The sequence below is a fragment of the Spea bombifrons genome, chromosome 1, assembly GCF_027358695.1.
Source record: "Spea bombifrons isolate aSpeBom1 chromosome 1, aSpeBom1.2.pri, whole genome shotgun sequence".
In the NCBI taxonomy this organism is placed as follows: domain Eukaryota; kingdom Metazoa; phylum Chordata; class Amphibia; order Anura; family Pelobatidae; genus Spea; species Spea bombifrons.
In genome coordinates this window covers 83,749,205-83,775,558 of record NC_071087.1, presented here as the reverse complement: position 1 = coordinate 83,775,558, position 26,354 = coordinate 83,749,205, and the positions used below count along the sequence as shown (strand labels likewise).

The window sequence follows — 26,354 nt, the reverse complement described above, 5'->3', positions numbered from 1 at the left end:
CCAGTTGATTTCATAGGGATGTTACAAAAGGAAAAACAAATATTGTCAAACTGGCAACGCACAGAATGGACTATAACATTAACACACATTAAGCCGTGCATTGTTTTTCACATGATTCCTGTACATCATCTTGTTAACTAACTGAATATAAGAGAATGTGAGTAAATTGAGTAGTTTATCCCATAACCCAGTGACCGATGGTCTCCCCAAGGCAAGTTCCGCCATCAGGAGTGAAATGTCTTTACGAGCGACTCCATTGGTCACTTGTACAGGCCTTTAACTCCTGGAGCAGGGAGACCCCCAGGCGGAGTTTCGCCATCAGGAGTAGGACTCTATTGGTCGCCGGCAGGAAACTTCTCTGCGAGAGGAGCTTCCTGCCGGCGACCAATAGAGTCGCTCGTACGGACCTTTAACTCTTGGAGCGGGGAGACCAATGGTCTCCCCAGGCGGAGTTTCGCCATCAGGACGCTTGCATGGACCTTTAACTGCTGGAACCTCCCCAGGCCGAGTTTCACCATCAGGAGTTAAAGCTCAAACGGTCCTTTAACTCCTGGAGCGGGGAGGTCAGTGGTCTGCCCAGGCTGAGTTTCGGCACCAGGATTTTAAAAGTCCGTACGAGCGACTCTATTGGTCTCCAGGAGGGGACATCAACCCCTCCTGGAGCAGCTGCACTTCATTGGCTGATGGCAGAGGAGGCACCTGACGGCGACCAATAGAGTTGCTCATACTGACCTTTAAACGAAGACGAACATGAAGAGTTGGCTGGCGCCCAAGTCTAGTTTTAAGTACACAGTGCACCTAGCTTGACCATAGCAATCCCAAATAAAGTAGTAGCTCAGGAATTTGGAAGTAAAGGCCTTTAGCTTGTTTTCAGAACCTTGTTATGGTATGAGAACACCTTCTCATAGTTCCTTTGCTGAATTACTGGCAGCTTACTCACACCGCTCTCCTGATGTTGCTCGTATAGAAGTGACATCAAAACCTGGCTTTAGCAGACCCCTTTTAGTACCTAACTTTACACAGCACAGTGTATGGGAGGATTTACATTAAATAAGTTCAAGGTACTGGTCACAGTTTGAGTAATTAAAAAAAAATACTTTCCTCAAATATAAGCATACAAACTTAATGACATATTCAAAATATATTTTAACTTTGTCAGCCATGCTGTGTGGAGTATAAGGCAAAGTGTACTATGATTGGACCTTCACTGTCTGTCCCGCACAGTGCAACACAGAATTTGCAAGGATCTGGTGTGCAAGCAGGAGAGGGGCTGCCAGATAGCGTGGTGTGCAGAAGGGGGTTTGGGATGGTAAGGGTCTGCTTGGTAAGTGTTATGAGGGCAAAGGGCTGTCAGATATCGTTGTGTGGGTCTGTGTGTGTAAAAGAAAGAAATAATACAAAGAGAAAAGAGTGACAGAGGAAAAAGAAGATACGGATGGGGAGAAGAAAGTGAGAGGGAGATAGAAAGGGATGAGAGAGGGAACAAGAGAGAAAAAAATTCTTGTCATTTTAATGAGGGGCACATACAGTGATATTAAAATATAATAAGCAGGTATAGCAATTTTACTTATAATGCACCTGTCAGACACAGTGCCTAAAATGCTTGCAGCTTAAGGGATAGGTATAAATGTAAACTTTTGCGCATGAGACGTGAATGTTAAACTGACCTATTTTTTATGGTTGCAAAAACCTAAGCACACCTTTTTATTCACAGATCTTCATTTGGTGAGACTGGAAAAAATGTATAGGATGGTGCAAGGTTGGCTTTCTGAGACAAGTTTAAAAAATTGCCTCCACAGGGAACTCTACTGTATTAACCCCTTAACGACAATCCACGTACATGTACGGGGTTGCCGTGCAAGGGGTTAACGACAATGCCCGTACATGTACGGGCTGCCGTTAAATAGCTGCATCGCCGCGATCGCGGCGTTTTCGCCGCGATCGGCGGCTTTGCAGCATCCACGGAAGCCTCCCAAGTGAGGCTGACCGTGGATCCGGGGAGGGCAGCCCTCGGCAGCCCTCCCCGGAAGAAAAATGGCCGCCGCCGCACCGATCATCAAAGATCGCGGCGGCGCCCGGCTAAAACAGCTTAGGAAGCGATCGGAATCGCTTCCTAAGCATAAATGGTGTTACTGACATGCCTCGATATCGAGGCATATCAGCAACACTAGCCCCCGACCCCCGATCGCCTTGTGATTGCTCCGAAGAGCAACCACAAGTGCCATCCTGTAAATGACGTTGCCGTCATTCACAGGATGGCATTAACAATAGAAATGAGTTCATAGAGGGTCTATCCAGACCCTCTTGTGAACTCTCGAGCTCCTCCTGCAGGTTGAATGCAGGTACTGCATCCAACCATGCAAGGTCAATGGAGCCCAGCTCACTAATGAGTGATTAGTAAAAAAAAAAATAAAAAAAAAATTTAAAAAAATTTAAAAAAAAAAAATTAAAAAATGTTTAAAAAAATAAAAATAATATGGTAACATATAAAAATCCCCACTGTCACCAAAAAAAAAAAAAAAAATTAATAAGCAAGTCCTAAAATTCTTTATCTTTACAAAAATTCCAGCATGGAAAGAGTTAAAATATTGGCATTACAAATGCCCATAGGGTGTCTCGTATTAAAAAATGCATGAGTGGATGGGGTAAATTGAATTGGCCGGGGGGTTCAAAGGTGTCCCAAATATGGGACATGGGGGCAGTAGGATCAGATGTCTGAATGGCCAAAAAATACACACCTCACAAAGGCGGCCTTTTACCTCCCAAATAACCCAACAAACCCATGCATGTGGGGTATCACTGCGCTCAGGAGATGTTACTGAACACATATTGGGGTGTTGTTTGACAGGGACATATACCAGGAGCGATAAATTTATACCTGAAGTACAACGTGTGTGAAAAAAATACAAAAAAATTTACTACCATAAAGTTTCACAAAGGCTGGTGGTAAAATTAGTGCATGGAAAGGGTTAAAATACCAGCATTTCAGATGCCTTGGGGTGTCTAGTTTTTAAAAATATATGACTTGATGGGGTAAATTGCATTGGCCGGCTTCAAAGATACCCGAAATGGCACATGGGGGGAAGAATTACCAGATTTGGAAAAAAAAGGTTTTGAAATAGCAAAACGCTACCTGTACTTATTGCCCCATAACGTGCAGAAAAAAGCAAAAAAACATAAAAACATTGGGTATTTCTAAACTCAGGACAAATAGTAGAATCTATTTAGCAGGTTTTTTCATTCGTTTTTGCAGATGAGTAAAAGTTTTTTGTTTAAAAAGTGAGAAAAAGTAATTTTTTAACAAAAAATCCCCATATTTTATCATTTTTTTTATAGTAAATTAGATGATATGATAAAATTAATGGTATCTAAAGAAAGCCCTGTTTGTCCTGAAAAAAACAATATATAATATGTGTGGGAGCATGAAATGAGAAAGAAGAAAATCACAGCTAAACAGTAACACCGAAAAATGTTAAAATAGCCATTGTCCCACAATATACTACGAGTAATAACCCCTATTGTCCTTAAGGGGTTAAATAATTCTACTACTAGGCAGCTTACAAAATTTAAAAAGTCTACAGTAACACAGGAAACTTTTCAGAGAATGCTTAATAATATAATATATAAATAATAGATTAGAGCTCCAAAGAGACTGCTGTCCTATGTAAGCAGCCTAACAGATTCTTGTTACAGACACCAGATTAGGCTAGCTGGCAGACAGCTTCTGTTCTTTAGTTGCTAAATAAAGCACTGCTGCGTTAGCAGTCATTGGGCAACTACGGGTTAACCGTATAATGTGTCACTATACAGGTGACAGCTTATCTCTACGTATCCACTACGTATCTAACTGTATCCCACTGTGTCTAATCGCGATTATTACACAAACACCATAATACCCAGCTAATACAACGGAGGAAGTGATATACATTGAGTTTCCTGCACAGGGCCCGCCTCCAGGAAGAGATGCGACTCTCCTGCCTGTCACTAGCAAGCTGTCTGAATGCAGGAGGAGGACAGGGAAGCTGTGCTTATACATGTATGTACTATGTGTGTGAAACGGGTGTCTTGCTGTGGAAAAAAACCCATTCTGTATGTAAAGGGTGGCTGCGCTTTAACGTTTCACTAAAGGGGAAGCTTTCTGTGACTGGCTGTGTGGTTTGAAGTTAAAGTTTATATTGTTCAAAAATAACTTTATTGAAAATGTGTATTAACACACAGACTAATGTGGTGATGGTAGATATTACTGCGTTTTCTACCCACTGTAGCACTTAAATACCATATTACTGGCACATGTTTACATTCATGATTATTTTTTTACATGTTTTAAAAATAATTCACACATATATATCATATATGGCTTATTATACCCTGTAATCATAATTTTAGGTGTTTTGCTATGTCTGTTAAACTCAGTATACTCTCTTACTCCACCGCTTCATCTCTCTAACCTTAAGTAAATCATTTTAGAACAGCATAATAATAAGTCAACTCTAAGGCTCATGTGATAATATGCTCTATGCCTCGTTCCTGTTTACAAGCATTAACACAACAAAATAAGAAGGCTTGCAGCTAAAGTCAATATAAAAGAAAAAAATATGGCACATTGTCAGGCATAAAATAAGTTAACAGCAATTATACGTATTTCCGTTGGGACAGCCTAGCCATCATATATGTTTTAATACATATAAGATCTGGGTATTCCTTTCAGCTGACCCCCTGCATGTGTTTGCTTCTTTACCCTTAAGATTGTAAGCTTGCGAGCAGGGCTCCCTCCACCTAATGTATCGGTGTGTCTTACTCTGTCCATTCTCGTCTTGTCATACCCCTTAAATATATGTATTGTATTAAGCGTTGCGTAAACTGTTGCCTTAAAAACCTGACCACAAAAGGGACAATATGCACCACGTTGCTATTAAACAGGGCTTCTAATGTTCTGCACAGGCTCAGCGAGTTCCTAAATGTTATTGTATTTTAAGGACAAACATCTAAAGTGACATGGCTAAAGCAAGGCTTTTTAACTCTGTTTAACCCCAATTCAAAATATTTGAAAATATCTTGCTATTACCTACATTGTTTCTTACTTCTCTTTAGGTTTTAATGCCTGAATTGTGGAATGGCTGAAAACCACCAAGGAATTGTGCATGCACAGTTAGACGAGAGTTCATTTATCGAAGGAGTAAGCAATCAAGTGATCATTGCAGTTGTCTTAAGCTTAACGTTCGTTGCAACTCTTGTATATTTTCTCCTAAGGTATGTTGAATTTTTTTATATGTTTATTTGAAAATGTGGTATGGTATAATTTATTTTAGTGAAAGCACTTTCCAACCACTGATTGGCTGCTTTGTGGCACAAATAGTCAGACCATTGAGGAGGGGAGCAGCGGCTGCAGCAGGGCATGCTCTTCTTTGTCAGTTAAGTGCATATTAGCCCATTCACGGCAAATCCTGTACACATATGGTCTCGCAATGCATTCCTGACAAAGCTCGTACTTGTGGCTGCTTTTAAATTACTGCATTTGGTGCTTTTTCGCTGCAGTTGGCGGCTTTGCAGCATCCACGGAAGCTAGGCGTGGACGTTGTGAGGAAAGGCAGCCCCCAAAAAATGTCTGCTGCCGAACTAATCAACAAAGATGGCGGCAGCCAGCTAAAACAGAGCTTAGGAAGTGCTATTGAGGTATTCAGCAACACAACCTCCCTACCACAATCACCTTGCTCTGAAGAGCAACCACAAGCGCCATCAGTGAGTGACATTGCTACCACTCACAAGATGGAGGCTTCAACTGAGGGGTCTTTCCAGGTAATGCATTCAACCATGCAAACCATTCAACATTGTGATTAGTAAGCCCAGCTTACAAAAAAAAAACCTACAAGGGGTTATAGTTACCACAGAGTACTTTAGCATTGGCTCTTCAAGAGTTCCAGTTGAAGGGGGAGGATGAACGAACATTTGGAGAAGAGGTAAATAAGACGAGGGACTCTGGCAGAAGGATTCATATGGATTCACATGCAAATTGATTTCACTTTGAGCACTTTTCTTTCACCGATTGGCTGCTTGAAAGCGACAATTATTGGCGTGAAAACGGGACCAAGGAAGGGCCATTGCTCTGTAACTCTGGCGCTAAACCTTCTTAAGGTATTTTCCTTAAACAGGTTTAAGAATGCTATTAATGTGGGCAGGAAGAAATATTATTAAAAACACAACTTTATTAATGCATGACCACCTGCTGGCTGTGGTATGGCAAAGGAAATTTAATTGTAGAGCCAGGGACGGAGATTTAGGCAGGCTGTGATTGTAGGGCAGAGTAAATAGGTCCTAGATATTTAGCAGGAGGCAATATGGATATAGTATCAAGCTGATCGTTGCAGATACTCACATGGGCTTACTGCTTCTCCAGGAACATCACACTGCCCTACCTCTCAGTTTTTTGGTGGAGGCTGCTTTATACTGCTACGCTTTCTATTGTAACAGCCAGTATAATGTTAGGCAGGTTATTTTGGACTTATCTATTTGAAAATGAATCTATAGTTCATCAACATTCAGGATTCTAGTTGAATTAGGTTTAAAAATGCATAGTGAAGTATGTACAAAGCACTTTAATATGTATGTATTCAGGTACGTCAGGTGATGTGGCCTTTTGTTCTTCTGGGTTACATGATGCACAAATGTAAAAGTGGTTACCGCATTAGCCAAATCTTATTATTTTTGTGTAATTTGGAGACTTTAGGAATTACACTTAATGTCAGTTTGCAAGTTTTATCTGTGTTATATTTCATTGTATTTGAATGGTGTGTCCCTCTCAGGGAAACCATTTAATATTGTTCTTTAAAATCATGGACACATTGAATTAATACATTTTTCACAGCCATGTTTTACAAAACAGAATAAGGTTAACTGGTTTTATTAGAATACAGCTTTTTGTGCATATGCCATTTAAAACATTCCAGCTAAATTACATTTTGGTGGCAAAGGGAAAATGCTTACACTGTTTTTCATACACTGCTGAATTTTCAGTTCATAGCTAAATAGAGTATTAGAAACTTCATTCCCAGTACTAAAAACATGCTTACTACTGCAGATGCTGAACAACAAGTACGTTGATGCTATCTATCCCTTTTCAGTTGAGAAAGGGGCACGTAGCTCTAAAACATTAAGTTTTTTGATGCCTGCAATAATAGAGCTGGTGGCGCAAGTGCATAGATAAAGTTTTATGAATTACAGTTTTGCTTTTGAAGTTGATCAGGAGCCACATATGAATTTGTTCAATACCACTGCCATTTTTATTTGATTGGATTCCTAGTTCTTTTTAATGCACAAACCCTTCCCAAAACAGCAGCACCTTTTTAGCCTCCAAAAGTAAAAGAAAACTTTGCACGATGAGGTTTCCTAAAACCTAGCTGAAAAAAATAATAATAAACTAATTTACCATGTCACTAAGACTCATTTCTTATGTTAAGCAGGAATGAACAGCAAAACATTCACCCCGAGAATCAAGAACGCGTGAGAGCTGTACGAGAACAGCTACAGAATGAACAAGTAAGTACCTGAAGTTAGTGGCACGGTTTTACGTTTTCTTTCTGAACAGTGGTGATCAGAATGGAATACAGGAGCAGAAAGTATGGTATTCTGTCCTAGGAATATGGCTGAGCTTTAGCAGTTCTGTAAGGAAGAATGATCCAAAGTTCCTCCTGAAAATAGTTTGAGGTTATTGCTGCCGTAGGGGGTTCAACCAGTTATTAACTACAAGGGGTCACTTACTTTTTCCACCAGCACTAAATGTTCAAATAAGTGTGTTCGATAAAGACGTGAGAAATCATTGTTGTGTTTAATTAGATTTAACACATTGTGTTTGTCTATACTTGTGATTTAAATGTAGATCAGATTTTATTAACAATTAATGCAGAAAATCAGGTAATTCCAAAGGGTTCTCTTACTTTTTTTGCCACTGTAAATATTCAAGAAATTGTTTGTGGTTTGGAAGCTGTATAGATTAAAAATAATGTTGTGAACAAGTTAACTGGCATGATGATCATGAAATGTACCGAATTTGCTCGATTATAAGACGACCCTGATTATTAGACGACCCCCCAAAATCGGAATATTAATTTAGGAAAAAAAGAAAAAGCCTGAATATAAGACTACCCTATAGGAAAAAAGTTTTACCAGTAAATATTAATTCATGTAAACTAACTTTCATATTTAATAAAAGCAATGATTGAGAAAAATATATTTTTTATTTCCTTTTATTTGCCAACCTGCCCCCCCAGTTATGCACATCTGCCCCCAGGCTTGCCACTCTGCCCCCAGAAATGCCTTATACCCCCTATTTGCCACTCTGCCCCATGATGTGCCTTTTAACCCTCTATATGTCACTCTGCCTCCAGAAATGTCTTATACCCTCCTATATGCCACTGTGCCCCATGATATGCCTTTTAACCCCCTATATGCCCCTCTGCCCCATGATATGGGCATATAGGGGGTTAAAAGGCATTTCATGGGGCTGAGTGGCATATAGGGGGTTAAAATGCATTTCTGGAGATATATATATATATATATATACTGCTAACAGCAATCACACTCCTATCAAGCCAAGGCAGCCAGTACATGCTGGAACCTGGGGATGTTAGAAGTGTGATTACAGCCTCCCTATGCCATGCTACCACCCCCACCCCCCTTACACATCCATGCTATCACACACACACACACTCATTCACAAACATTTAAATACTCATTCATTCCATTAATCACACATACACACACGCTCAAACCCTCCACCCCCCCACCCCCTTACCTGAACTGCAGATCTCCCACACGCAGACTTCTGCAGGGGCCCGCTGTGCGAGCAACTTCTCTGGCCCCGCCCCCAGAGGAAGGAGGGGGGACGTAGATTATGTGAGGAGTTATGTGCTAGCTTCCTGTTTCCTGCTGGTAATAGCAGAGACGCTGCTCGCGATCAAAGCCCGGTAAGCAGCACGGCCGAAGCAGAATGAGGTCTGATTAGAAGACGACCTCGATTATAAGACGAGGGGTATTTTTCAGAGCATTTGCTCTGGAAAAAACCTCGTCTTATAATCGAGCAAATACGGTATATTTTATTGCCTACATCTGACTTCATGTTTTGTCCCAGCAGGACACACCAGTGGCACCCCGGCATCAGTTTTACTCTGACATGTCTTGCCCTGTATGTTTACAACAAGCCACTCTTCCAGTGGAAACCAACTGTGGACATCTTTTCTGTGGTATGTGCTGTTTATTAAAGTACCGGTAAATGTAAATTATTACCCTTAAGAAAACTATGAAGCAGCCCTTACTAATATGAAAAGCAAGGTTTACGCAATTGATATCTTAAACAGATCCTCACTGTTGAATCTAACGATATGTATGGACAGTGTTGGTGGCCGTGCTGTGGGAGGGAGAAGGCAGGGGGACATTGTTCGTAGAAAAGGCTGCAGTAACCCTGATCTGGAAATTTGTGCCACCAATTGGCTGCTTGGTGTAGCCAATCAGTGGCAGTAAAGTGTATACAGGAGCACATTCCCCGCATGTACACAGGAGTCTCATTGGACCCCTGCAACACTCACAAGCCAGCACTGGAGCTGACCGGTGGAAAGAACACATCTCCTGCATGCCAAAGAGCTAGGCGACAGCTAAAGAGCAAATGTTAACTCAAGAGTCCCTTTAAATAAGCCCAATTAACATTTAAGAAAAGTAAGTGTGCTCCAGTTATAGCACCAAATAGTTAAGTGCCCATGTCATCCATCAGTGTATCAGTTCAGACAAATACAAAAATCATCAAGGATGTCGCCGAACTGTGAACGAATACACATGCACGCTAGGTCATATTTGTACTTTATATCTATGTTCTGTCACTGATATGGCAAAGACGTACAATATATAAAGCTTCATCATAGCCTAACGGCCAATCCACGTATGTGTTGGCTAATTGATTATTATAATATGTAAGGCAAATAGTGCCCCCTGTGTTATTTTTGATGACAGGAAATACATTTATAACGTATCTGTCGCAGTATCAGAGTAGAATTATAGTATTCTGACCAAATATATGTTTTGGTGGTGCAGGTGGAATAAATTTTTCTGCAATCTAACATACTGCACATGTTATTCTATTATCAGTATTATTTAGGTTTACCCTAAGGAAACATCGCAGAATATAAAATACAGGTTTATGTTCTTTTTCTTTTGTAGGTCCATGTATTATCGCCTACTGGAGATATGGCTCGTGGCTAGGAGCAATTAGTTGCCCTATTTGTCGGCAAACGGTATTTCAATATATTTTTCTCAGCAGTGCAAGTTTGGATTGTTAGTTGTCAAATATTCTATTGCAGTGGCTTGACTAATTGATATAACCAACATACCACATTGACTAAAAATAAGGGAAAGTTTGATGGCTGGTCCTGCTTAAAGATGAAATATTTATAGCCTAAAGTAAAAATATACTACTTTGTGACCTCTGTGTAAACCCAACCCTCTGTGGTTGCTTTAATATACATTCTCCCAAACCAAAAAAATAAATAAATGGACCACACAGGAATTTATGACTGGAGTGTCCCTTTAACATCATACTAGCATTTTTAGTAGGGGCAAATTAGTAGAATTAGAGAAACAGAGAAATATACCAGGTAGGCCCAAAGCCCACCCCCCAGTTAGAAATGAAAAAGGGACAGAGTAAGGAAGAGAATAAAAGAGGACGACCACAAGGGAGGATAAACATGAGGCATTGCTTAAATAACCACAGCCCCTCCCACAACTACAGGCTAATGAAAATTAGACTTAACGTATACACATATATCATCAGCACAGGGTAAGTTTACTAAGTTTACTAAAGTTACACACTTTACTAAGTGTGATACTAGATAGAAATAAGAAAACTCACCATTCTCAAAAATCATGTGACCAAGTTCATTTCAAATGCACTAAACAATAACGGGTATTCCTTCCCCAAGAGGCACTTTGTTGGCTCTAGCAGAAGGATTTGAGAACACCAACCAGTGAGGAGCTCAAGAACTTGAATAGTTTGTAAGATTGTATTTTGCTGTCATTCGTAGGTAACGTTACTATTTCCAGTGTTTGAAGTCAACGAACAACAAGAAGCACAAGAGATTTCCCAGGAAGTTAATAGTTATAATCGAAGATTTTCTGGACAGCCTCGCTCTGTGAGTAGGAGAAACGTAGTCTGATGAATGGAAATTCTGATGTAGCTGTTAGATGGCTGGAGTATACAGAGCCATGTATTATACAGTCATTTCTTTTCTTATGATGTTTTTATTACTGATATCAGTTTGGCCTCTTGAGCCTCTTTCTGCTGTCTAGCTCTACACTACTATAATAGTAGCATTTGTTAACCCCTTAAGGACAATGGGCAGTCCTAAACCCATTGGAAACAATGCATTTTGAGCCCGTACATGAACGGGCTTTGTCATTAAGGGGTTAAAATGGATTTCAGATGCATTTTTGTTTACTTAAAGCACATATTTTGTTATTGAGACTTTTAATACCATTGGTATGAAGAAGTAATGGAGCACCAATGTTAGTAGAGTAAGACAAATTAAGAGGTACTTTTAGAGATTGCCTCTTCAATTGTGACTCTGCATCTTACTTTATGACCAGTTGTCTTCCAAAAGGCTTTATAAAGTTTGTAACTGAGACTTAAATTAGAAAATAAAATCCACATTTTGTGTTTTCTCTACTTTATAGATAATGGAAAGAATTATGGACTTGCCCACTTTACTGCGTCATGCTTTCCGTGAGATGTTCTCGGTGGGAGGACTCTTTTGGATGTTCCGAATTCGAATTGTCCTCTGCCTGCTTGGGGCGTTGTTCTATTTGGTGTTACCCTTGGACATTATTCCAGAAGCTCTGTTTGGTATTCTAGGTTTCCTGGATGATTTTTTTGTGTTATTTCTATTTCTTATATATATTTCCATCATGTATCGTGAAGTGGTAACACAAAGGTTACACAGATGAGCAATGCGAAGGGCACGGTGAGTCCTTTCCTCAGGCCCTTTAAATAACTTTCTATGCAGGCTTTATTCAAGTAAATCTAACTGGAATTTTTAATGTATTACCGCATTCTGTTCAAAATTGGATAGTATTAAAAATGAGATTTAGGTAAAATGTTGCTTGTTTACATCCACCTTGAATACCAAATTTCAAGATCTATGTATTGTTACAAACTTGTTTTCCAGAAAAAGGTGCTACTGGGAAGTTTTAGCCAGAAGTAATGTAGGCTTTTCTTGCCTGTAATCCAAGTTCATGAGAATGTGTTCTTTTATCTCTTAATAGTCCTTTGCTGGGATACCACATGAATCCAGTGAAAAACGGCAATATTGGCTTTCTATTGGCAGTATAATAAACAATAAATGTTTACTCAGTTTTTGTTACTCTATACTTAACATGGATCTCAAGTAAGTAAGAAATAAATGATGTAAATAAATATATTTTTTATTATTTCAAAGTATTACATAAAGCCATTTGTTAGCAGTTGTTCCAACCAGCACACTTTATTCACAGCCCAACATGTTAATCCCCCAATGACCTACTTATATTACCTCAGGTTTCTCCATATAAAAAATTTACAACCCCTTCATGCTATAGGTCCCTGTCTAGAAAACTAGGCATCGGTGTAAAAGTAAAGGATATTAGGGGAGCTCACCAGTGTGGGAATGTGGGAGCCGCAGGGATATTCCGGCAGACCCTCATACAGCCATTACCCCCGGATGGCTCCCCAAAGACCCCACGGAAACACTGAAAAAAATTACCAGGCACACTCCAGGTCAAGAAATTGCTGCAGTATATGTAGTATATACAACTATATGTAGTATCTGTAGTGAGGTCTTTCTGGTTTGCGGCGCTATGCTGCTTGCAATCTTGTATGTGCATGTAAATCCTTGATCCCCCTATAAGGCCATCAAAAACTATATGGGAGTGAGACTATTGTAAAAGGGGACAGGAATGATGGTTAAATTAGCACTTTAGGCCCCATTAAAAACAAAGTACCCTCAATCTGGTTTGGGGTGCATATGTGCTGCATTGAATGCATTACATTAAACAGTAACCTTCATGAAAAAAGCTAATTGAAAATGGTTTATTTTATTAAATACCCCAGAGCTTAATTAAGTGTCGGTTATTTTGGAAACCTACAAGAGGAGCACCTCTGATGTCTTCAGCAACACAGTGAGCTTTTTTTGTCTAATAGGAATGCTGTTTAAACCCATAAATAAATAATAATGGTGATCTTTAGTCTGGGGAGAGCTGGTGCAGTGCGTCTTCTGCAGGGAGTTCCCTGGAAAGCTAGAATGGTCAATATGTAAAGATCATTTTACAGCAGTGCAGTCCAGTAGAAAGAACGTGTTCCAGCTGTCTGCGCCGAAGGCAAATGAGTGCTCTTATAGAAGGGTCCCTACAAATGGTATCCGTTTTAGTCGATTATGTCGACTAGCTATTTAGAGAATTAATCTGGTAACTATTAGACATTTGCAAAAGTTATGGCTGCCTAGTGTATCATTCCCAAAGTGATTAGGCTACCTGGAGCAGCCATGTTTGTGTTCAACTAGCATGTATTACTGTCACCATCAAGGTATCTGATGAAGAGCAGGTATCGAATTAGCACTAAGATTGAGCTACTTAAACCCTCTCCTGACGTTTTGTCCTATTGAATCAAACCATACTCAAAAGACCACCTAGTGATCGTTGGGACTTATTTGGGAGCTATTGGTATGAATTATCCCAATAATCAGGGAAAAGCAATGTCCGAGTGACATAAATGACACATTTCCTGAAATAAATGAAGTGTGTTCGTGGCTGATCTAAAAATGGGTGACTGCGGCTCTTCTGATGTTGTCACGCCTAAACTGATCCAACTGCAGGGGATCTTCTGTGTGGACCAGGATTTCACTACCTGAAAACAAGAATATTCTCTGATGTCAGAGGGGTGAGCAATGGTCTGGCCCTTGCTTTGCATGACCACTGCATTACATGAGGACTGAGCAACATCTACCGTAAAATCTTGGGTATAACACGCACCTGTGTATAATGCCTGTGTGTAACACGCACCCACAGGATTAGGTCACTGGTTGATAATCATGTCTTACTAATGATCAGTGACTTAAAAAGTCCTTAATCATGGATCGGATCATTTATTAGGATTGAAAATTGTTGAAAATAAAATAGATATTGTACAATAAAAAAAAAAAAAATTTTAGATCCATAACCAGTGAACTAAAATGCCATTAAAAAATGTAACAAAAATAATATAAAAATAAAATATATATTGTTTATTAATAGTGTTGTGTGTGTGGTTTTTTTTTTTTGACCTGGTGACCCCTCTTTCTCTCAACCTAATGGATGGAGTCCTCTGCAGCATAACGTATATCAACCTTTGACTTCTAGGTCGGTGCTGTTGAAAAAAACAAGTTTTATACGCTCTGCTTTGGGGGCTACCTGGGGGAACCTTCCAGTGATTGGCCTACATAATGAATAGTGAAGTGAGAAAGTACAAGCCACAACACCCCATCATTAAGAAAGAAGCCTCAATAAGGCACTGATTTCTGTAACTAGACTGATTAATATTAGTCAGGGGTCACCACTAACTGGCCCAGCTTCCTACCCGCTGATTGGCTAAACGTGGTCCATGACCTCAACAGCTTATTTCGACATTGCCAAGTCCCTATTGGCTACGCCCTGTCATTTGGTCTCAACAGCCAATCTGCAACCGTCCCACCTTTCCTGACCTCTTATTAGCCTAACCTGGCCGGATACCCTTACTGACCAATCGCCAATCATCAAGCGGAGCCAAAAAAATCTGCGCGCCGAGTCTGCTCAGAGAAGAAATCTGAGTATATTAACTGGAGGTAAGCTTATCGTTGTGATACATCGTAGATCAGGTAACCGCTGCTATGGGCGAAGGATTCTTAAGAGCTTGTTTGAAGCTTCAGTTGAGGCAGATAAGAGTACATCGCTGAAATGTTTTATATCTATGTCAATCTAATAACTGAGTGCGCAATCCCCAGGGAATGAGATACGCTTTCACCTTCTGCTGCGTATGATGCATTTTACAGTTAAGCAAACGTACCGAAATGATGTAATGCCGTTTACTGGTTATAAAAAGCAATCTATTTTATTTCAAACACACCGTAAGTGTATACCAAGAGGGCAGCCAGGTTTCTGTTTCAAGGTTTGTGGTGCGTGTGTTTTATTTATATTGTTATATATATTATTGCACACACATTGTGTGTGTGTTTCCCCTCTGATCTCATACTTTCTCCAGTAATATCAAACAAGCCTTTGCTTTTAAACCAGATATTTATTGTAGTTTTACTCATTGATGGTAACAGACATAATAAAATTAAAAATGATATAATCGGCCAGGGAAACGTGGTTGTTTCTGTGGGACATTCCTGGGACAGAAAGTGGAGGTCTCCCTGCGCTCTCCAGGTTACCCCAGCCGACTTTCTTTGGGACCCCCCTGTTCTCTCCAGGTTACCCCAGCCACCTTTATCTCTTCTATGTTGATCTGGGTAATATACTGTATTGTTGGGCTCAGTTTGCTCGATTCAAGGATTTACAGTTAAAATTGTAAAGTACCCCCCCCTTTTCAATGGGAAAAAGCCCTTAAAGTCCCAATGCCTATAAAAACCGTTTTAAAATGAAGTTGTTAAACTGTATTCTACATCCTACTACTCAATTGCACAAATATGTATTGGGTCACAAAGTTGGTTTAAGGAATCCCCAATTTTTTTTTATATGTATGTGCTAGATTCTTGCTGGGTTTTAGGTCATGCCTCTAGCTACAGTATATTTCGATGAAGGTCATAGGTCTCTGCTGCCTTGTAGATGGCGAGGCTATCTGCTCATCTAAAAGAGTCAGCCTCTTTTATTATATATATTCCACCTTGGTCCTACTAGGAAATTAACACTCAGTGGCTTGCCAACAAAACTGATCAAGGACCAAAAGTGCATGCGTGTATTCTGAGATTCCTGCTGACCGCATTCATATCACTTTTTTTGTGACTGGTTTCCCCACTGTGTAAAACCTCATTTGAGTCTCTCCATTACGGGTTACGTTGTATTTAGTTAGGGGGCTACTAAAACCTTTCCGATGTAGAACATGTTTGTACTTGTTGCACTTTTTAAGGAGGGGGTGACAAACAAAGCACACCTTATTTCTTGGTATTCTTGGGTTCATGGTTCAGATACAACAATGCACAACCATATTGCAGTTAAAACAACATCTCCATTTCACAGCTTTGGTTACTCCCTCCTAGGAAATGCTCAGTATTCTTGTAACATAAGTTTTGTCCACTGAGGGATCCTGAAGCTAACAAACGTTTGTATACTTCCAGAGCTGAGCTGTCCACCGCACACGGGCTATTGGGATAAAGGACGACTCCAGATAAACAGAAGCATGAAGCTGCATCTCTTTCCTGCCATTATCTGTGTAATAACAGGTATGATTGGATGAACTACAGAAGTAGTCGGTAGTTTCCTAGGAACGGTGTAAAGTAGAATTGTTCGAGGATCTGAGCGTGGGGTATTGTCTTGTCTGTAAAATGTAAGTTAAAGGGGAAGGGTTTTCTCATTACATTTCAGTGCAACTTGTTTCCCAAAGTAGGGTTTGTATTGGGCACCATTACAATTTAAAGGACTCTCAGCTACCATATGATTCAAGTGCATATGATGGCTGAAGGAGGGTCCTGCTCTTGGGAGCTTGCGATCTGCTGGTTCAGGGTAATGAGACAGAAGGTAACATACGGGATGTCACCTATAAGACAAACCTATTTAAAAACAAATGTGATTATCTGAAACAGGTCTTTTTTATTTTACATTGCTTTGGTGTTTTTTATTAACCTATTTGTTGCCATGTATGTGCCGATGTGGACAGACTACATTATCACAAGTCTGTTTCAGGTATGTGATGTATTGTGTAACTGGGGTAATAAATCAGTTGTAGTTAAAGTAGAAATTGAACAGAAATCATTAATTAGGAAAGGGATCATGTTGTGTACTAAAGCATTTAATATTTAGCATGCCAGAAGAACATGCATAAAATCGGTGAGATGGTTTAATCTGACAGTCAGTGTTAATATCCTATATAACTTGTTTTTCTTCCAATAAATTCACTCTGATTTTCTTTTTATAGTTGCCTGTTTTCTTCCTGAAACCGACGGTTCCAAACCGGTAAGTATTTGTAATTTTGTATGTCAATGAGTCGTTACTCTTTTATTGTGCTATGGCTTGTATGAGTTCTACATTTTTACATTTCTAGCAAATGGCACATAAAATTCAACCACACTTAGTTGGGGGATGGCTGCATGACAATATGTTTTCTATAGTGCAGACAGGGGTCTGTTGGATTTGTGTGTTTAAGGCATTTCTATATATACTGACAGGTGACCCATGGGGGAGACAATGCTTTGGATACAGTCCTGCAAGCTTATGGAGTACACTCAGTGGCCACTGTATATGGAAATGTCACACTAACCTATGATAAAGCATTCTTTATCCACCAATTACTGAAACTATTAAGCTTACTAAAGCTGCCTACTTTTGACATTTTCCTTTTGACTCTTTGACACAACCGGAAAGTCTCTAGAAAAGTATGTTAAGGGTGCCACAAATGCGTTGGCGCATCTGGTTACCCAAAAAACGGGTGACAGGTATGCTTTATCCAAATATTGCCAAAAGCCAGAAACCCAGTAAAACTAGATTATGAAAACCCGCTTTCACGTTCATGCTGCTGTTCTTTGTGTCTTGTAATGCTGGCTTTCATTTCCTTTGTACAGCCAGGGTGCACGGCGTTCCCACACTGTGCTCGCCTATAATGTGACTCCCTCGGCTATTGTACCGCAGCCATCCATGAGCCGCACCTGCTTTGAAGTCTATTAGATTGCAATCTCTCATCCAACTTGTATTCCCCAATGGTATTTTAGTCAGAGACCTTAAAATAAGCCTTTAGAATTTTCAACGTTATATCGTGTTGGCTATCAAGGGTGATATCTTTATGCACTTTAATCACACATTCAGGAAAAATGCATCGAATGAATAAGGTTGTGTGTTTTGGAGTTCTCGTCTGTACCAGTAGGACAGGCTTTTTAAGCAGCTGTTCAGTCTCTGTACATGTATTAAACTCCTTTGTATGTAATGTCTCCCCTCTATGATCTCCCGGGGTTTACCCAACTGTTAAGGTGAGTCCAGACATTGTCCTGCTTGCTCACTTGTGCTTCGAGGGAAACCAACACCACCCTACTAACGAGGCCCATAAACGCCAAAACGTGTGTATTGGGTTGTTGGTTCCCTCATGCAGAGGAAATCTGCCTTGCGTTTTGGTTCTTGCAGCTGTCTGTTCTGAGTTGTTCCTAAACCCTTCTGGATGTTTTTGTTTCTTTTGTATATAAAGGATATGCCTCAAAAAGGAACGGATAACGTGCCAAGTGTAAAGGTAAGTAAATTTTACCAGCAACACATAAGATCACTTTGTTTAAAACATGGAATGCTCAAACCTGACAAGATTTTCAGGAAATATTAGTCTTATTTTATTTTAAATGTGAAGTCATTTTTGGTGTTCTGGAGTTATTACATCGATGTCTATATCTGGAAAAGCAAAATGTGGTGGTGGGTATTTGTTTACATTACTTGTGTATAAACATAAATTTTTTTTAAATATTAGCTAGCATGGTGTAATATCTGTCAAATTCTATGCTCAATAAGAACTATCCCATCTAGTCTGCAATCTATTCCTGATGTAAAGACTTATTCATTGGTTTTGTTTATAGATTCAGGATAGCTTGATGTAAATCCAAGACAAGTTTAAATCCCTCACTGTACTGGTTTCTACCACCTCTGCTGGGATGCTATTCTGTTTATGAACCACCCCTTAGTACAGGGGCGTCCAACGTGCGGCCCTCCAGCTGCTGCAGGACTACATCTCCCATACTCCTCAGCCAGCCCCTTAGCTGAAAGAGCATTATGGGAGATGTAGTCCTGCAGCAGCTGGAGGGCCGCACGTTGGACGCCCCTGCCTTAGTATATAGTCTATATGACTGCTTTCAGGACTCTGTCAAGGTTTTGCCTCCATTCTGGTAAAAGTAAACAATCCAAGTTCATGCCAGTTCTTCAGACTTTCAGTATGCATTAGGCCATGAAGATACACCAAGTACATGAACAAACCCCTGAAAGGTCAGGTTTTGTCCTTTTGAGGAGCGTGCTTGCCCTACATGTTTTGGTTGTGTTGGAAGATGGCTACAGACTTGATTATGTGGACTGGACATGTCAGGTCATTTTTCACCCTTAATCTTCAACAGACCTTCTGTTAGTCTTTCTTAGCTCCTACAGCATATTTATCTGCCTTGACCTGGTCTTTATGTCAACTTCCAGTTTAAGAGTGAGGGAAAGCATAGTAGATTTGTGTTAAGGTGCAAATATATTCTTTGTCCAGCAGGTGGTGATACAGAACTATATGGAAAAGCATTGGTTTTGCTGCTGTTTGTACAGTAGTATTGTATGTGTATTTAATATAAAAACTGCAGTTTGTAAATTGAGCTTAAAACTACTGAAATGCTGAAAACATTAAAATATAAAGGACATTTCAGGAAAATGTTCTTAACCCCTTAATGACAAAGCCTGTCCATGTACAGGCTCAAAATGCATTGTTTTCAATGGGTTTAGGGACTGCCCATTGTCCTTAAGGGGTTAATATAGATAAGTGTAAGGTAGTGAAAAATAAGCATGCAACTTACACTTGTAGACCATAGACTTAGCAACAAAGTGCAGTGCCAGTCAGCAGTTGCAAAAGCCAGAAAGGTATTGTAATGCTTAAAGAGGAGTATTAAATCACAAGATGAAAATATAATTTTCCCTCTTTATAAAGCAATGCAGTGCAATTTTGGAAGGATGTTGTAGAGCTGGAGACGGGCTACAAAGTTAATTGGAGGAATGGAGAATTTGTTATGAAGAGACTAGAAAAACATAACTTGTTTTCACTTGAAAGGAGACATCTAAGAGGGGATCTGATCGCATTGTACAAATACATACAAGGTCTGTATAAACAGCTCTCTAGTGATCTATTCACCATCAGTTGAGACTTGAGGAAAGGAGATTTCAGCATCAGCATAGGAAAGTGTTCTTCACAGTAAGAACAATAAGAATATGGAATTATCTGCCTAAGGATGTTGTATTATCTAACTCTGGATTAAGACAGGTCTGGATGATTTTCTGGTTAAGCATAACATAAAGGGCTACAACTGCTAAAAGGACAGTCATATTAGAAAGTTGAGAGTAATTGGTAATTGCCCCAAGTAGGGGTTTTTTTTTTTTTTGGTTTTTTTTTTTCTTCTTCAGGACAAGAAGGGCCTTGATCATACGATCTAATTTCCTATTCAAAAACAAAATGACGAGAAAAAAATACTCACTTTTATTTGAACACTCTTTTAATCGGAAAAAGCCAATGAAAAAATCTGCTAAATAGACTATTTGTCCTGAGTTTAGAAATACCCAATGGCTTTTGTTTGTTTCTTTTTTTGCTTTTTTCTGCAAGTTATTGGGCAATAAGTACAAGCAGTGTTTTTGCTATTTTAACCCCCCCCCCCCAATCTGGGGCATCTTTTTAAAGCTGGCCAGTGCAATTTACCATCAAACCATATATATATATATATATATATATATATATATATATATATATATATATATATATATATATATATATATATATATAATATTTTTTTTTAACTACACACCCCAAGGTATTTCAAATGCTGCCATTTTTAACCCTTCCTATGCATTAATTTTACCACCACCCTTTGTGGTTGTCATTTATTTTGTATTATCACAAATTCAGTACTTCAGGTGTAAATTTACAGCTCCTGGTATACAACACTGTCAAACACCCCAATATGTGTTCAGCAAAAAACCTTTTCTTTTTTCTTTCCTGAGGCATTTCAACTAAACCATTGACATTTAGGAGGTGATCATAACATTGATCGCCTCCTAAACACTTCTAAAATGGGGGACGTTGATGCCTCAGGGAGAGCCGAGGCATGGCCCCTGATGCCGCTCTCGGCGTTGCTGAATGCCTCGCCATTGAGGCATTGCATCAACACTGTTTAAGTGAAGAAAGTGATCTAAGATCCCTTTCTAAGCTTGTTTAATGTCATGACGTGCCAGGCACATCATTGGTCGTTAACTGTTGCGTGATGTATCTGTACCGTCATAGGTTAAGGGGTGAATGCTCTCCTTAGTTGCCGAGCTAAAAAAAAAAAACATTTTCTTATTATGGTCATATTTTCATGTGGAAAGCACACAAAGTGTATAAATTTTCCTCCCCAGAAATGGACGCACGCCAAACTCTTGGGGAAGACTTCTGTTTATTGCAAGGCAGGCAACGTTATATAGGAAAACAAGGGGTGGGTAAAACACTACAAACAACCAAGTACTTTGTGTACAGAAGGAAAGTTCACATAAGTAACTTAACTCAGGCATTTAATTAATACAATACAATAGTTCACACCACATCAAAGGATCAATAACATCACCTCAAGATAATGGCAGTGCAAACAGGAAGCAGCACCAATAAACATAATGGGATTATACAAAGAAGGAACATCAGTTTGAAAATACACATTAACCCTTGTATGCCCACAAGTCTCAGACAGCTACCATCACAATACCTTGTAATAGTACTAATATTGTAAATGATTTCCAGGAACTTTAAAAGTTATATTCAGCAGTTTTGGAAACCTGTCCTTGGACAAAATCAGGCTGTCAGTCTAACACCAACCTTTTGAAAAGATATAGCATCTGCAATTCAGACGTTTGTTGTTTGCACAGCTAAGATGGCATTTTAAGAAGGCAGAATTTAACCGTTTCCTGACGGTACACTGACTGTCTGTCGACAGTCTGTACTAATGTGCCCCCCTCCCCCTGTTGGCAGAAGCCAGTATTGCTGGCTTTGTCTACTAATCTTGTGTGGTGATCAGGCAATCCCTTGCCGTTGATGTCATTGTGATCGGCAAGCAAACAGAACAGGAGGAGGAGAGTGAGAAAATGTATCCTGCCTCCAAAAAATTAAAAATAAATGAATGGGAAAAATTAAATTTGAAATCGGTCGGTGGTCCTGTGAAATCACCATGGCCTCACTGGGTTACAAAAAATGCGAGATCCACAAACTTTGTATGAGTTTATCAAATATGGGAAAAGGTGAATCATGATTCAACATGTGGTAAAATTTTAGTCCTTTGGTTATGAAAACCCCTGGGCCTGAAGGGGGTTAATCTTTGTACCCCTGCCTCCTGGCCTTAACATTGTTCTGTTATCTCCCATGCCACATGTTCACATTTTTCAGTCTTATCACTGTGTTCTGAGCTGGCTCCAATTCGGAATATCTGTTTAAGTGGCGTTCTAAATATAACTCATCACCCACAAGGTACCATGGTATAAGACATATCTGCCTTCTATTTTGCTATAGTTGGCTGGTTTGGGCGTTTTTTGTCTGGTTTTTAATAAGAAGGAGCATTCTGTCTTGGAAATATTCTTTGTTAAATTACATCCAGTGTAGTGGAGCCCAAATATGTCCCTGTTTTGCTTTGTAGGTATATTTAATGTACTCCCACTCTTTAAAGTGTATTTAATAAAATAACCCCTGTGATAAATTTATATTTTGAACTATGATTTGTTTTTAAATACAAATCTTGGTGGCATCAAATATGAAATGTTTAATGCCAGCCTTTTTGGAAAAGTTAACACTGTCCATTTCATCAACAATATGACCTGTGTGTTTTGGAATAGTATAAAAGAGTTAATCTTAACATGCTGATATGTTGATTCATAAGCGTGATGGCAGTCTACACTAAATGCTATTAACAATGGCTGCTTATTCTTTCATCCAGGTATTTGGTTTACTTACTGCTATAAGTGTTGTATGCCCTCTTGGTGACTGGGTAGGCAAACGTGAGGCTTTCTGTCTATTTTAAGAACTGCAACTCCCATGGTCCCCCAGCAAGAATTTTATATACTCATTGAGGATTGGGGTAAAGCCATCTTTTTGTTACCCCTGTAGATTGTCGGCCTTACGATCTGGATGACGAATAAATGTAAAGATTGCAAGGGTTGATTTTATACAATTGATGCCACTTTTTTTCTTGATTTATATTTGTGATGTGTGCATATATGATGCATAACATTGTGTACTCGTATGTCTGTTCATTAGCGTGCTGTATCTTATCCAACAACACATTAGGCCATCAGCGTTGAGTGCACAGTGATCTCATGTTAACTAAAATGACCTCATTCTTTGTTATATGGCTTAACCCAGCTACCCAACCCTAATTGGTATTAATTGTTGCACATGATAACACATGTAAGTAATATGACACCAAATATAAGAATGAAATGCTGCTAGGTGGAGATGGAGAAGGTGTTATACTATTGTCAAGCTAAAAACCAGGAATAGATATAATGTGGACTGAAGCAACTTTTATTTTTATTTATTTTTTTGCTTCCTCGGATTATAATTGCGTGAGCTCAAAGGGTTAACTATTGTACCCTCACCCCCTGTAATGCAGGGGGTAAGTAGAAATAGGTTTTATAGGCCTTGGTTTTGTGCATGTACATAGGATTGGAAAGGGGTGACAGGAAGACTAGATCAGACCAAGGATTTGGTGGATAGATGTGATGGTAACTGGCATGCAACACAGAATGCATTGAATTGACAAACAATTATTTAGCCACCTCGTGGCAGGTAGAGGTTACCGATGATCCTGTATGTTTGCTATAGTATTTGGGCCAGAGGATGTTTCAATCTCTAAATTTCTAGTATTGTGTGGAAATATGCACCAATTACGGTTTCATCAATGGTTTGTAAATGTTGGCTTGCTTGTTGTGTATGTGTAATATATTTACATAAAACAAGTGTTGGACATATTTTCAGATTATATATTTAAAACTGATAATCCATCCATTAAACACACACTAATATAATTAGAAGAAGGAAAAAAAAAAAACATTCTTGCTTGTCATGACATTGGTCCTCTGTTACCAAGTCAACATATGACATACAGCATAAGTGCTTAAAGCTAATTTATTAAACTTGGATCATGAGAATATGAACATGGTCCATGGAAACTAACGGTGGCAGTTATGTTGAGCAGTGCTGGGTAATTCTTATCCATCTCTTAAGCGGCCTTTGCCTCATGGCACCTCGGCGTCGTTTTCCATTACTGTCCCATTATCTCCTATGTTCGTTTGTCTTGTCTGGCAATGTTGAAAAACTTTCATTTAAATATGAGAACTCATAGAAGTTGGATGGTGGGAATACGGTGCTGGTAAACTGCTTGCAAAAGAACACTGCATACTGTATTTTACTGCTTATCTTCACTTATTAATCTTACATATTCAATGATTCATGTTTTATTTATTCTAGCCAAAATGCCACTTATATCTGCTCCCTGGATGTCCAAGGGATCTTAACCCTGTTTGTGGAACAGATGGGAAGACCTATTCCAATGAATGTATGCTCTGTTTCTCCAACAGGTAAGAGTGAACCGGTCAAAAACATTTCTTGGGTCTGACCATTAACTCCTTCAGTCCTGTGGGTTTTCATAACCAAAGGATCAAAATATTTGTAATTCTTACCATATGTTAAAGCATTTTCCATATTTGATGAACTCGCCCAGTTATACATTTTGTTCAGTAAAAGTTTAGCCTTCTTTCGAATTAGAAATTCTTAGTGATAGTTAATCGACAAAACCTATACTAAAATAGAAAACACTTTTGCAATCTAAAATCTTCTGTACTGTAAACACCATAGCTGAACATTGACCCAACTTATGTTCAAACCAGGAGATGTTGCGGAACATAATTTGGGATATGGCTAGAGGGCCACATCCATAGTCGCACCGCAGTGACTTCTAGTGGAAGTGATCAGCCGTTCCTTGAATGATGGTGCATGCAATCTGTTGGCAGGAAGCTAGTGATGCTGGCTTCTGCCCACAGGGGAGATGTCCGTGCCTCTGCAACAAAGCAGACGTACCTGTACGTCCTAATGGGCTTCTAAGGGGACTCGACGGATTAAGTAACATAAAATGGAGTTGTTGGGAAGGCATGATGCAGGCAATTTGCTATTTATTTTTGACAGTCTTGAATGGGTAGAGGAGTAAACAGAAGTGGTGATGTTGCTATCTGATAATTTTTTGCAACACACATTACATATCCATATAACTAAATGACAATCGCTAAAGGATATAGAAGTGTGGTGTAGCCTTCATGTACCAGATCAAGGCACTTTTATTTAAAAATTAAAATTGCAACACATGATTCTTTTGTTCCATATTGTGTATCCAACACAGATTTGAGGCATACAATATCTGTGGCTATATGCCTTTCCTAGATTTACACAAATATTATAATTATTCAGTTGCAAGGCCCTTGAGATAACTGCCACTTTCCTAGCACACTGTTTCTTAACTTGGCTGCTTGACACTTTTAGGAGCTAGGTTGCTTTGTTTTGCACGTTTGTCTACTCTTTCATGAACCTGTTTACAGCACATAAACTGCTTCAGGTTACGAGCTGTAAAATGTCATTTCCAGTACACGGTTTTAAAGGGATTCATAGACTCCAGTGCAGCTTAATGATCGGACAGAACATACTGGCTCAAGGTATCTAAAAGTTTACAACCGTTCCTTTTTTCTTTTTCCTTTTACAGTTATAAGGACAACAATGTGGAGATTAAATGGAAAGGAGCATGCTGATGGGGTGATATGAAATCCAGGAAAATGGCGCATGTGATCGTCCTAAAACAGTGTTCTGCTGTAGGCTAGTTAAAAGTTTCACCTTGTTGCCATATTGTCCTACAACTCAATAAACAACAAATAGCAATTAAGCAGATGTCATGTCGTGCTGTTACCTAACGTAGCAAACTAGTGGTGCGTACATAGTTATAAAGCTTTACTGACTCCCTCTTGGATTACCTTTTAAAATCAAAATACATTTAGTATGTGTGAAACTTTATCCATCATAGTCTTATATTTGGAGTTTAAGAGTTGTCCAAATTAGGAAACTAACTTAAAGAGACCCTGTCCAGGATGTGGCGATATTAATATTCATTCATATGAAAGTATAATATAAGGTCCTGGTACAAAAAAGAACCTGTGTTCAAGCTGGTCTTTACTGAATTTTGGTTTTAAATGAAAAGCTAAATAAAAACAAATTGTACAGAACTTGGAAATATCAAAGTTCATCCGTTTGGAAATATACAAGTGTTGAAACTAAGTCATACAGTTATCGATATAAAAATATTTTATTCCTATCATTTGCATGAATTTGAAGGCCAAATTAGGCACTATAGTCT

The 26,354-nt window shown here is 39.2% G+C and overlaps 2 protein-coding genes across 4 annotated transcripts; both read left to right on the top strand.

Annotated features, from left to right (window-relative positions):
• Positions 1-3,902: 3,902 nt before the first annotated feature.
• RNF170 (ring finger protein 170) lies at positions 3,903-13,086 on the top strand. Of its 3 annotated transcripts, none has more exons than XM_053456295.1 (7): positions 3,903-4,036; positions 5,092-5,250; positions 7,458-7,533; positions 9,125-9,236; positions 10,204-10,277; positions 11,064-11,171; positions 11,713-13,086. In XM_053456295.1, exons 2-7 carry the CDS (start codon positions 5,114-5,116, stop codon positions 11,980-11,982), a joined length of 777 nt encoding a protein of 258 aa, XP_053312270.1. In that variant the 5' UTR covers positions 3,903-4,036; positions 5,092-5,113; the 3' UTR covers positions 11,983-13,086. The 3 variants fall into 3 exon arrangements, with proteins under 3 accessions (XP_053312270.1, XP_053312279.1, XP_053312261.1); XM_053456304.1 differs by having other exon boundaries at positions 3,967-4,047; positions 9,128-9,236; XM_053456286.1 differs by having other exon boundaries at positions 3,967-4,047.
• Positions 13,087-14,874: 1,788 nt separating this feature from the next.
• SPINK2 (serine peptidase inhibitor Kazal type 2) lies at positions 14,875-25,886 on the top strand. The gene is made up of 6 exons (XM_053456275.1): positions 14,875-14,900; positions 16,359-16,463; positions 17,156-17,193; positions 18,413-18,454; positions 24,428-24,537; positions 25,710-25,886. Exons 2-6 carry the CDS (start codon positions 16,421-16,423, stop codon positions 25,753-25,755), a joined length of 279 nt encoding a protein of 92 aa, XP_053312250.1. The 5' UTR covers positions 14,875-14,900; positions 16,359-16,420; the 3' UTR covers positions 25,756-25,886.
• The last annotated feature ends 468 nt before the right edge of the window (positions 25,887-26,354 follow it).